This window comes from Oncorhynchus gorbuscha, linkage group LG23 (genome assembly GCF_021184085.1).
Source record: "Oncorhynchus gorbuscha isolate QuinsamMale2020 ecotype Even-year linkage group LG23, OgorEven_v1.0, whole genome shotgun sequence".
NCBI lineage: Eukaryota > Metazoa > Chordata > Actinopteri > Salmoniformes > Salmonidae > Oncorhynchus > Oncorhynchus gorbuscha.
The window spans coordinates 17583996-17596495 of record NC_060195.1 but is presented as its reverse complement, the minus strand read 5'-3'; the positions used below and the strand labels follow the sequence as shown (position 1 = coordinate 17596495).

The window sequence follows — 12500 nt, the reverse complement described above, 5'->3', positions numbered from 1 at the left end:
TACCCCACAGGTGTCAAACTCAACCCCAGTCCCTACCCCACAGGTGTCAAACTCAACCCCAGCCTCTACCCCACAGGTGTCAAACTCAACCCGAGCCTCTACCCCACAGGTGTCAAACTCAACCCCAGTCCCTACCCCACAGGTGTCAAACTCAACCCCAGTCCCTACCCCACAGGTGTCAAACTCAACCCCAGCCTCTACCCCACAGGTGTCAAACTCAACCCCAGCCTCTACCCCACAGGTGTCAAACTAAACCCCAGCCTCTACCCCACAGGTGTCAAACTCAACCCCAGTCCCTACCCCACAGGTGTCAAACTCAACCCCAGCCTCTACCCCACAGGTGTCAAACTCAACCCGAGCCTCTACCCCACAGGTGTCAAACTCAACCCCAGCCTCTACCCCACAGGTGTCAAACTCAACCCCAGTCCCTACCCCACAGGTGTCAAACTCAACCCCAGCCTCTACCCCACAGGTGTCAAACTCAACCCGAGCCTCTACCCCACAGGTGTCAAACTCAATCCCAGTCCCTACCCCACAGGTGTCAAACTCAACCCCAGCCTCTACCCCACAGGTGTCAAACTCAACCCCAGCCTCTACCCCACAGGTGTCAAACTAAACCCCAGCCTCTACCCCACAGGTGTCAAACTCAACCCCAGTCCCTACCCCACAGGTGTCAAACTCAACCCCAGCCTCTACCCCACAGGTGTCAAACTCAACCCCAGCCTCTACCCCACAGGTGTCAAACTCAACCCCAGTCCCTACCCCACAGGTGTCAAACTCAACCCCAGCCTCTACCCCACAGGTGTCAAACTCAACCCCAGTCCCTTAATTGGTTAGTTAGGAACTCCCCACACCTGGTTGTCTAGTTCTTAATTGGTTAGGTAGGAACACCCCACACCTGGTTAGGTCTTAATTGGTTAGTTAGGAATTCTCCACACCTGGTTAGGTCTTAATTGGTTAGTTAGGAACTCTCCACACCTGGCTGTCTAGGTCTTAATTGGATACATATTGAAAGGAAATAGCAAAAATCAGCATATACTCAGCCCTCTCCTATCCCCTGACTCTCTGATAGAGGAATTCTAAATTCCTTTAATGTTTTAATTGCCAATACCAATTAGCACTCATTTCTAATTCATTTAATGAGTTGTAAGTTCATTAATTATGCATGAAGTAGATTGAGACCAGTCTTAAAAGCCAGGTTAAAGAGCGTTTTAATTCCAGAGAGTACTGGCCCATACACAGATTTCCACAGGTTATAAACTCAAAATGACATCATCAGTTTCCCACGATAGCCCCGTTGTTTTTTTGTTTAGGTCCGGAGATGCTTTCTACTCCCCTCATAAACCAGACATTACAACCTGTCTAGAAGATACAGATTTCTCTCAACAATGGAATAAAACCCAAACATTCTTATCTTGTCTGAAAAGCTTTTTCTCCCCCTTGACCTTCCCAAGAGGCACAGACAATCAAATTAGTTCTGCTTACATTTTCAGTAACAGCTTAACCAATAACCTTTACTTTTCATATCATAACATAATAGTATTAGAATAAATGGTTTCTAATCATTAACGAATACATAATTGATCATCTAAACTATATTTTCCACTATCAATCCTCCCTTTGATCAAATATTATACATTCAATTCTACATCTAGTTTTATTTAATCATAAAAATATAAGTATAAACAAATTTAACTAACCTTTTTATATAGGTTTATCAGATTATCATATGAATAGACAAATAATCAACAAATCAATTATAAATGTTTATCCAACTCGTCACATTTCATTAATCAATTCTAACCTTAACTCCAACTGTTTTTAAACCTACATCAGAATCATAACTCTTCCTTCTGGATTTTCGTCACGACCTTCATTAAAAACAGTTTAATCATGGAAACAAATTACAATCTAATTCCCCTTCATCTCAACACTAGCCTCATCAAACATAAATTCCCCACAAATGACAGATCCAGATTCGTCCACTTCCTCTGTAGATATGCCACGGGTCGGAACCTGGAATTGAATCTGTAGTGTCATTGATCTCATAGTCCTGGAAACAATAACTTTCATACATACACGCCAACCACGTACATCAAGACTAACACAGTCACACAGGTTAAGGTCATAACACTACATTTTTCCATAAATACTGAACCCAATTTAATTCAGAGAAATATCCACCCCAGAGTTTCTGCCAACCCGTAGTCAAAACAGCTGAGGCTGGAAACTGTGCCAATAACAACACATGTTCCCAAAGGTCACATACCCCTTCCTTTTCAGCCAATAACATATCCAATGCAATTCTATTCTGCCAAGCCATCAGGCTGGTTGCTTCAGTCTGTTCTGCCAAACCTTTAATCGCATCTCTGGAATAATTGATAAAGCGCTGTTGATTATAATAAATATAATTAATCCAGTCTACATTGCTTGACTCTAAAAAATGCTTGACTCTAATCCTGCTAGTATCTGATTTCTTGCCTTGAACTCATCCGGCACACCTCGTGGCACCCCAATGTTATCAATATATGTCGTCAAAAGACCCAGATGGAGCATCTCTTCTCTCTCGTTTTGCTAACTTCATGTCTTGGTGTTGTATGAGTGTAAAAGGCCTTCCTAAATGTACTAAAGCACATAGTCCATTCCAATCAGTCGGCAATACCGCACAAACTCATTCCCCCACACAACCACCAGATGTCGACACTGGCCCATTTTATTTTATTTGGCATTCCTGCTTTCATGAACAGCTTTACCATACATGCATTCCCTTACTATACTCCACCTGGTCCCAAATTGAGTGTATGGGTTTACGTAGCCATCCCTTTCAGTGTGAGCTATGACCTGTCCACGATCAATTTGGTGATTTACACAAATACTTCCCATAGAGTCCCATGGTTCTAGACTGCCAAGGGGTGAATGACTCCAATTGATCTACACAAAATTCTACCGAGAGATCCTTGCCCAATTCCACCCTCACATCCTTACTGTTTTGTTTCAGTGACCTTTTGAGAATCTTTGGTAACATCCCATTTCCCTCATCTAGCACATGAGTCAAATTATCCTCTTTGGCACTCTCCGGGGGATCATGGTGAATCAGGAATATGGCCCCCACAATAAAACAGCTCAGGACGGTCAGTGCACACGTGAAGCCCCACCCTCTCCCCGAGAACATATCAACAGCCAGAGGCCAAGCCATCACTTCACTTCTATGAACGCTCACAGCTGGGGAAAGGTCAGGTATAGGGAATCTTCAGAAGGAGTTTGACCCCCGTTCCATATGGGTCACGGTTCCTCTCCTTCCCCTGTGACCGCTCGACAGTGCCAGTATGACTCACCCCCTTACAATGTGTGACATGTACCCAGGTAGCTCTTTCGGCTATTCTCACCGCGAAGGCAGTCACCAGTAGTACTTGGAATGGTCCCTCCCACAGAGGCTGCTTCCAGTTTTTTTTCTTCAATGATTGGATCCAGATCCAGTCTCCTGGTTGAATCTCGTGTGCCACCTCCCTCTAATTCTCCTGCTGGGCATAAAACTTTTGACATACGTGTTTGATTAATGAACAACCTCCTCATGTGTTCCTACCATCCCCCCAATCGCCTAATTGGGGCATTCTATAGGGTCTACCAAAAACCTTCTCAAATGGAGATAGCCCCTGTTGATACATGGCTTTGCCCATGTATCAATACAGCAGCATATTTAAACAGTGACTTAGGTAAAACAGGTAGATTCCCTTTATGCCAAATACCTCCTCTATCTACAGCTCCCATTCTGACCCATTTAGAAACTTATTTACCCACTATGTTATCTTTTTGCTCTTCCTGGCCCCCCTCTAACTTCTCTGCTCTCCCACCTTCAAGGTCTCTGCGGTGCGTGGGAGGGCTCCTCTGTATGTTTCTCATGTTTTCCAAATTTGAACTACATGGGAACTACAAACCCATGGACCCTCTTTTAGAAAAAAAAATGTCTATGAGCGGCTTTTCTCCAAATTCCTTAATCAATCTATCTTAATCCCAACAATAATCCTAACTCCTCATAGATGTCCTATATTCCTGTTAAATATAATACTATTTAAAAACTTATAATCTAATAGATGCTAACCATATTAAAAATCCTTCCTACGCTAACAAGCCCTCTCCTTGGGGACCCTCAGTATTCTATCTGACAATAACATGGGTTTAATATGTGTTGCAAAGTGTGGAATAAAACTTTGGTCCTGGAAAACAGAGTAAAGCAGAACAAAGCATTCTTATAACCCATCTGGTCCTCTCAGCTATTCTTATCCAGCATCAGGTGGGCACCATGCCACCCTTCACGACAGGGAGAACAAACATACATGGGTCATCCTCAGTCAGTAAATAATACAGGAATTAGGGTCAGAAATCCAGTAACCACCATACCGGTATACTTACCAAACCAGTCTCCCAACCAGGGTGGACAGTCAGACTCCTCTACCCCCGCCATGGTCCTCATCTCAGCAGATAGCCCATTTAAGGCCCTTAGATATACTACCATCTGGACTGGTGTTATTAGGGATATACGTACAACATTGTTCACTGAACATTTTGTAGACTCCCCCCTGACTAGCAAGAAGCATATTCTAAGCAAGTCCATTCTGTATAAGACAGCCACAAATTGTCCCTACCATCAAAACCAGTCTCCGTGCCTCATTGATCAATAGCTGAATAGTCTAACATTAATTACCTGAATGGGATTTTTAGCATAGTGGTGACAGGTTCGGTCCAGGGGTGATAGAGGAGTGTGTCTGGCCCCGGTCTGTCTGAGACCTCCGGTTTTGGCAGTACCTTAATAGAAAACACACCCACCGTGTCTGTCCCGGTCCTTTGTAGTCCGGGGGTGCAAGTGCCTGCATCAGAGAGCTTAATAGTTTTGATGGTTAGTAGGATTTCATCACCTTTACAAAGTTCAACAGTGCTCCCAGGTTTCCCCCATATCATGGAAAGCCTATCCACCTTTGTGGGATCCCCTTTCTCCAGTCCCAAAACTGTCCCAAGTTGGTTATCATACGGACACCCTCCCCTATTACACAGGTAATGTCTCCCGTCTTTTGACACTCCTGTAACCGAGTGTTAAAACCAAACAAAAATATCTCAATTTCTTCCCTGCCCTGTTGGCTCAAAATATGTTATCTTCCCCTATTTATTCTCAATGATAAATATGACTTTCTCTCTGTTACAATACCAAATCCCTAATAGCCCATTCAAAAAACTTCACAGCTAATGTTATAAGACAGAATCCTGAACCACTTTCTCATTTGCGGTTCAAACAGTAATTCTAACCCTCAACCAAAACTGCTTTATTTCTAATGAATTTACCTTAAAACTAGTAACTCAATATGACCCCATTCATTATACAAATGACTCTCCCCGAGGCTGATCAGACCTTGGGAGCCAGTCATGATAAGGTCAAAAGGTCATACCATATTAGGCATAAAACCCATAACCCTTTATCTTTTGAATAGAAATAGTCACCTGTATAATTCAAAGTTATAATTTAAAGTTGTAATCCCAGAGCCTCTAAAGTGAGCCACCACACCCCTAACTATCATTCCCTAATGCTATTTCGAATCAGAAACTCAATAAGTGAACTATAACTAAACCTAATGATAATTCCCCTTTGACTCAAATCATTAATCATAAGTTTTAAACACCGTCTACGGATATGTTTACTTAAATGACCATGCTACCTTTAGATACAATTAACCCGATAACATTATTATCCAATGCATTACTTTTTCTCTCTGCCGCAAATGTCATACATTTCACAGCGTAATTTAATCCCCGATATTTAATAAATATGCATTCGCATCCTCTCATGGCTCCTTTAATTTACTTATCTTGGGTAACTCTCATCCGTTCCGGAACAAAGAGTTCTATCTAAAACCGCCAGAACACACTGTTCCAGTTTTATCAACCCCTAAAATTGGCCATAACCATTAAACAAATAACCAAAACATTTTTATATCACTTCTGGAAACCTAGATACGATTTGCTCCGTTATCCCCAGTCCCTGGTGACAAAAGTGTCTCGCTAGTGACGTCATCAACAAGCGTTCAACCTTGACTCATATTGGCAACGATTTTCAACTCATTGTAAATAATGGTTGGCTGTCTGTAACAACAGTATTTCGGGTTCGATAAACCAAACCTAATTTATCACCTCTGTTGAACCCTGAATTAGTCTACAACATCAATCAACATCTCTCAATTCGCTAATTTTATAAAAACATTTCGATGGGCATAATGGGCATGAATTATAGTTGTCTCTTTGTTATCATTTAGAATCCATTTTGCTCTAAGTACCTGTCTCGTCTTTGACTTAGTATTTTTAATTACAACTCTATTCCCAATACATTATTCACTTGTCTAATTACAAACTCAGACCAGCATTAGTGAGTGTACGCCTTTAAAATGCCTTGTCTCTGGGAACAGGGAAATCCCCTTAACCCAAACGTTTACTACAAAAACAAAACCTAATAATTATGATAATCCCCTCACATCGTTTGTTTTAAATCCCTTGAGGTATCATGTAACTTATTTTTCTATCTTCGAATTGTCGTCCCACAATATTTTCTACTGTCATTCACTCAAACCACTGTGATTACCGTGCACTGTCCCTTTAAGATAAGACTTTTCATTTGTTCCCCACAATGAGGTCGGAAATCAGATCATTTTTAGAATACGTTACTTTTCGTTCAATTTCACTGGCGTTACCTTAACCAAAAATCAATAATTAGAAAAACAATCACAACTTCTTACGATTAAACTATTCTCACCTAATTTATAGTCCAAAGTGTTGCACTATATAGCCCCATTTGAGTGTCTAGCAATTCCGTTGCTTGGCTATAGACACAAATCTGCCTACCTTTGTAAAATATATATTCCTATTCAGATTGAGTTCAGTTTTGAATTCTAATCATCAGAGTAAACCCAACCGAACTTCTCAACTTACTATACCCTAACATTTAACGTACCATGCTATAACGTCCAGATAGCCCGAAATTGTATCGTATCTCTCCGTTATTCCCTACATTTAAATTACAACCTGTTGACGATTTTTTCGTGGAGTGTTACACTCCCGGGCGAAATGTCCAATTTTGTTACAATTAAAACATCTTGTATTTTTTTTTCTTTTGACCCACCTTATTCATTTTTCTCGACTTTATTTCCTTCTCTAACTTCATTATACCTCTCTTAGTTTCCGCGGGATCCACATACTTGGGTGGTAATTTCACCGGTTGCTCCAGCACCCGTATTCTTATAATCACAAATTTGTCAACTGGATTATCTCTGCATTGTTGGTATAATCTAGGAAGATATAGTTTGTTATCCTCGCCCCCACTCAATTGGTTAACTTCTCTATCTGCGGGAGCAGTGGGTAGTGTCTCTCGAACCTTGTTAGATTTAATCTCTTTTTCGGCGCGTCCCATTCTCTTTTTTGCTTCCGAAAGCCAAACTCCGGCCGTGTATAACCCCTGTTTATTCTGCTTTTTCACATTATTACCACATTCCTTATGTATCTGTTTTATAAGGGATTCCAGCTTTTCTACATTTAGACGGCCATCAAAATCGTATTTCTTTTTCCATCTTAGACAGAAATGGATGTTTCTCTTGTCTTTCTGTGCCATGTATCGCTCGTCTCCCGTTAGTTCTGGGGCTTCTTTCGAGGCATTTCTCCCCATTCTTAATCTTATGTATCTAGTAGCAATGTTTTTAAACACTTATCTATGCCTTTCTATATCATTTTAAATTATATGTGCGTGCAGTTCTATAAATTTGTAATTTACCGTTACTACTATCCTGTCTACCTATGTGTGTGTTCCTTTAAAAATAATCAGTATGTATTTTCCATCCTGTGAACCGCGTCCATAGAAGACTTTTGATCGGACAATAATATTTCACCCAAAGGATATTCCTTTTGGGACTTTCAACGTAAAATGTCTCAAATCTCACTACTCTAGACTAAGTTGACCTCTCCTGTGAACCACGTCTATAGAAGACTTTTGATCGGACAATAACATTTCACCCAAAGGATATTCTTTTTGGGACTTTCAATCGTTAATGTCTCGAATCTCACTAATCTAGACTAATCACTTATCATTTGATATTAATTTCTTTCAGCATTGTACAGGTTCATTTATTCTGTTCGCCTAGAATTACCCTGCCTTCTCACCAAGCCTAATTTATCTCACCTTTTTTAACATACCTATCTGCTACTTTCCGCAGTCAGCTTCCCATATACAGATAGACTATCAGGTAAAACTTTATTTAGGTATGTTTATTGAATTATTGGCCATCCTATTTGTACGGAACAAGCGTCCTAATTCTCCAATGCGTACTATATCACTCCTTAATAATCCTTCTGGCTTGCAAGACCAGGCTTTATTAAGCTCTAGTTTATTTGGTGGTAGTGCACCTTACCTCAGGGTCAATTTCGGACCCTGCTTCCTTTTTATCGATATCCTGGTTAATACCCCCGGTAGAAACCCATTTTATTTGTTCAGAATATTCAAGCACCTATTATTGATCAAATTCAACTCCTTTATAACATTTGAATCAATAAATATCCTAAATAATCCCTCCCAAATTCGAGAATAAAGGCTACTTTACCTGCTGCCGACTGGGAAAAGCACTGTTCGTTGTATCTAGTCACCCTTCCTGTCCTCCGTGATAATACGCAGGCCTGTTTTAATTTTAACCTCAATTCAGAGGTCAGGTCTTTAGTAAAACGAGTCAAAAACTCGTTCGTGCACGATTTTCAGCGTATTACCTTCAGATAACAGGTAGAGTTGTTTAGATCCGGCTCAAAGGACCAAATTGATAGAGGAATTCTAAATTCCTTTAATGTTTTAATTGCCAATACCAATTAGCACTCATTTCTAATTCATTTAATGAGTTGTAAGTTCATTAATTATGCATGAAGTAGATTGAGACCAGTCTTAAAAGCCAGGTTAAAGAGCGTTTTAATTCCAGAGAGTACTGGCCCATACACAGATTTCCACAGGTTATAAACTCAAAATGACATCATCAGTTTCCCACGATAGCCCCGTTGTTTTTTTGTTTAGGTCCGGAGATGCTTTCTACTCCCCTCATAAACCAGACATTACAACCTGTCTAGAAGATACAGATTTCTCTCAACAATGGAATAAAACCCAAACATTCTTATCTTGTCTGAAAAGCTTTTTCTCCCCCTTGACCTTCCCAAGAGGCACAGACAATCAAATTAGTTCTGCTTACATTTTCAGTAACAGCTTAACCAATAACCTTTACTTTTCATATCATAACATAATAGTATTAGAATAAATGGTTTCTAATCATTAACGAATACATAATTGATCATCTAAACTATATTTTCCACTATCACTCTCCTATAGGTGGATGTGTACCCAGAGCTTCACCTCCCCCAGTACAACCTGTGTGAACCCTGACCTCTGACTTCTCTCCTTCAAGTGGATGTGTACCCAGAGCTTCACCTCCCCCAGTACAACCTGTGTGAACCCTGACCTCTGACTTCTCTCCTTCAAGTGGATGTGTACCCAGAGCTTCACCTCCCCCAGTACAACCTGTGTGAACCCTGACCTCTGACTTCTCTCCTACAGGTGGACGTGTACCCAGAGCTCCATCTCTCCCCAGTACAACCTGTGTGAACCATGACCTCTGACCTCTCTCCTACAGGTGGACTTGTACCCAGAGCTCCATCTCTCCCCAGTACAACCCCTGACCTCTGACCTCTCTCCTACAGGTGGAAGTGTACCCAGAGCTCCATCTCTCCCCAGTACAACCTGTGTGAACCATGACCTCTGACCTCTCTCCTACAGGTGGACTTGTACCCAGAGCTCCATCTCTCCCCAGTACAACCCCTGACCTCTGACCTCTCTCCTACAGGTGGACGTGTACCCAGAGCTCCATCTCTCCCCAGTACAACCTGTGTGAACCATGACCTCTGACCTCTCTCCTACAGGTGGACTTGTACCCAGAGCTCCATCTCTCCCCAGTACAACCCCTGACCTCTGACCTCTTTCCTACAGGTGGACGTGTACCCAGAGCTCCATCTCTCCCCAGTACAACCTGTGTGAACCATGACCTCTGACCTCTCTCCTACAGGTGGACGTGTACCCAGAGCTCCATCTCTCCCCAGTACAACCTGTGTGAGCAGATGGTTCAGATTCGTGATGACCACATCCGGTTCATCTCTGAGCTGGCTCGCTACAGTAACAGTGAGGTAGTGACCGGGTCAGGCCTGGACAGTCACAAGTCAGACGAGGAGTACAGGGAACTGTTTGACCTGGCACTCAGAGGGTTACAGCTGCTGTCCAAGTGGAGCACACACGTCATGGAAGTGGTGAGTAGGGGAACGGGGTGTGTGTGTGTGCGTGGTTTATGTTAAGAAGGGGACGTGTGTAGTCCGTGCTTGGTCCCATATAATTTTATTTATTTATTTTAATGAATTAAGTCATTATATTTCTACCAGGTCCTGTGATTTTCAGTTTACTCTGACAATATGTAACCATATTCTCTCTCTCAGTACTCGTGGAAGCTGGTCCACCCGACAGATAAGTTCTGTAACAAGGACTGTCCTGGCACAGCGGAGGAGTATGAGAGAGCTACACGTTACAACTACACCTCTGAGGAGAAGTTTGCCCTGGTCGAGGTCATCGCCATGATCAAGGGACTGCAGGTCAGAAACACACACTGTACCTACAGACAGCTAGGTCATGACATCGTTGGGACGCTTACAGAATAGTAACATAGCATCGTTTCACCACCGTGCGTCTACTTTGGTGTTGAGGATGGTATCTGCGTTGTAGGTGTTGATGGGTCGTATGGAGAGCGTATTCAACCAGGCCATAAGGAACACCATCTATGCAGCCCTGCAGGACTTTGCCCAGATGACCCTCAGAGAGCCTCTACGTCAGGCCGTACGCAAGAAGAAGAACGTTCTCATCAGGTACCATACTGGCTGCACTCATTCTTGTTCAACTGTTAACATATTTCAGGCAAGAGAACCTCTTAAGAGGTACTGTAGCATCTTGTTATCTGGTCTTGATGAAAAACACCTTGGGAAAAAAAGGCTCAAGTCCTCTCAAAGGCTCAAGTCCCCTCCAATGCTCAAGTCCCCTCCAATGCTCAAGTCCCCTCCAATGCTCAAGTCCCCTCCAATGCTCAAGTACCCTCCAATGCTCAAGTACCCTCAAAGGCTCAAGTCCCCTCCAATGTGCCCCTCCAATGTCAAGTCCCCTCCAATGGTCCCTCCACAATTTTCACTGTTTGCTAGATACAGTAGAACCATGGACCTTCCATCGTTAGCTAGGCTGCTTCCTAAATGGCCCCCTATACCTATGGCCCTGGTCAAAAGTAGTGCACTATATAGGGAATAGGGTGCAATTTGGGAAATACCGATAGTCATTCTCTATAATGCTAATTCTCTGATAACCTTCTGTCTCTCTCTAGTGTCCTGCAGGCGATCCGTAAGACCATCTGTGACTGGGAGGGGGCTCGGGAGCCTCCCAATGACCCTTGTCTCAGGGGGGAGAAGGACCCCAAGGGAGGGTTCGACATCAAGGTGCCCCGCAGAGCTGTGGGACCCTCGAGCACACAGGTACACCAGGGTAGAGAGGGAAGGGTAACAGAGGTCTAGGGGAATTAGGAAGAGACAGATGTGACTCGGGGATGGAGGCTGTAGGGACAGGATCAAGTACAGGGAATGGACTATTTATCTCTCTCTCTCCCTGCCTCGCTAGCTGTACATGGTTCGTACCATGCTGGAGTCATTGATAGCTGATAAGAGTGGTTCTAAGAAGACTCTACGCAGCAGTCTGGATGGACCCATAGTACTGGCTATAGAAGACTTCCACAAACACTCCTTCTTCTTCACACACCTGCTCAACTTCAGCGGTATGTATACACACACACACACACACACACACACACACACACACACACACACACACACACACACACACACACACACACACACACACACACACACACACACACACACACACACACACACACACACACACACACACACACACACACACACCAACCATTCAATTGATCACCTCCATCCTCACCTTGTTATTTTTTTTCCTTCACTTCCCCTCCTGTTATAATATCATGTTATTTATCTCCTGTTATAAGATCATGTTATTTATCTCCTGTTATAAGATCATGTTATTTATCTCCTGTTATAAGATCATGTTATTTATCTCCTGTTATAATATCATGTTATTTATCTCCTGTTATAATATCATGTTATTTATCTCCTGTTATAAGATCATGTTATTTATCTCCTGTTATAAGATCATGTTATTTATCTCCTGTTATAAGATCATGTTATTTATCTCCTGTTATAAGATCATGTTATTTATCTCCTGTTATAAGATCATGTTATTTATCTCCTGTTATAATATCATGTTATTTATCTCCTGTTATAAGATCATGTTATTTATCTCCTGTTATAATATCATGTTATTTATCTCC

The 12500-nt window shown here is 42.2% G+C and overlaps 1 protein-coding gene across 1 annotated transcript in view; it reads left to right on the top strand.

Annotated features, from left to right (window-relative positions):
- LOC124010583 (cytoplasmic FMR1-interacting protein 2-like) overlaps positions 1–12500 on the top strand; it is a 67176-nt gene that overhangs the window by 30618 nt on the left and 24058 nt on the right. The window contains 5 exon segments of the mRNA XM_046323193.1: positions 10122–10359; positions 10543–10695; positions 10826–10965; positions 11469–11616; positions 11759–11912. Coding sequence (XP_046179149.1) covers positions 10122–10359; positions 10543–10695; positions 10826–10965; positions 11469–11616; positions 11759–11912 — 833 coding nt within the window.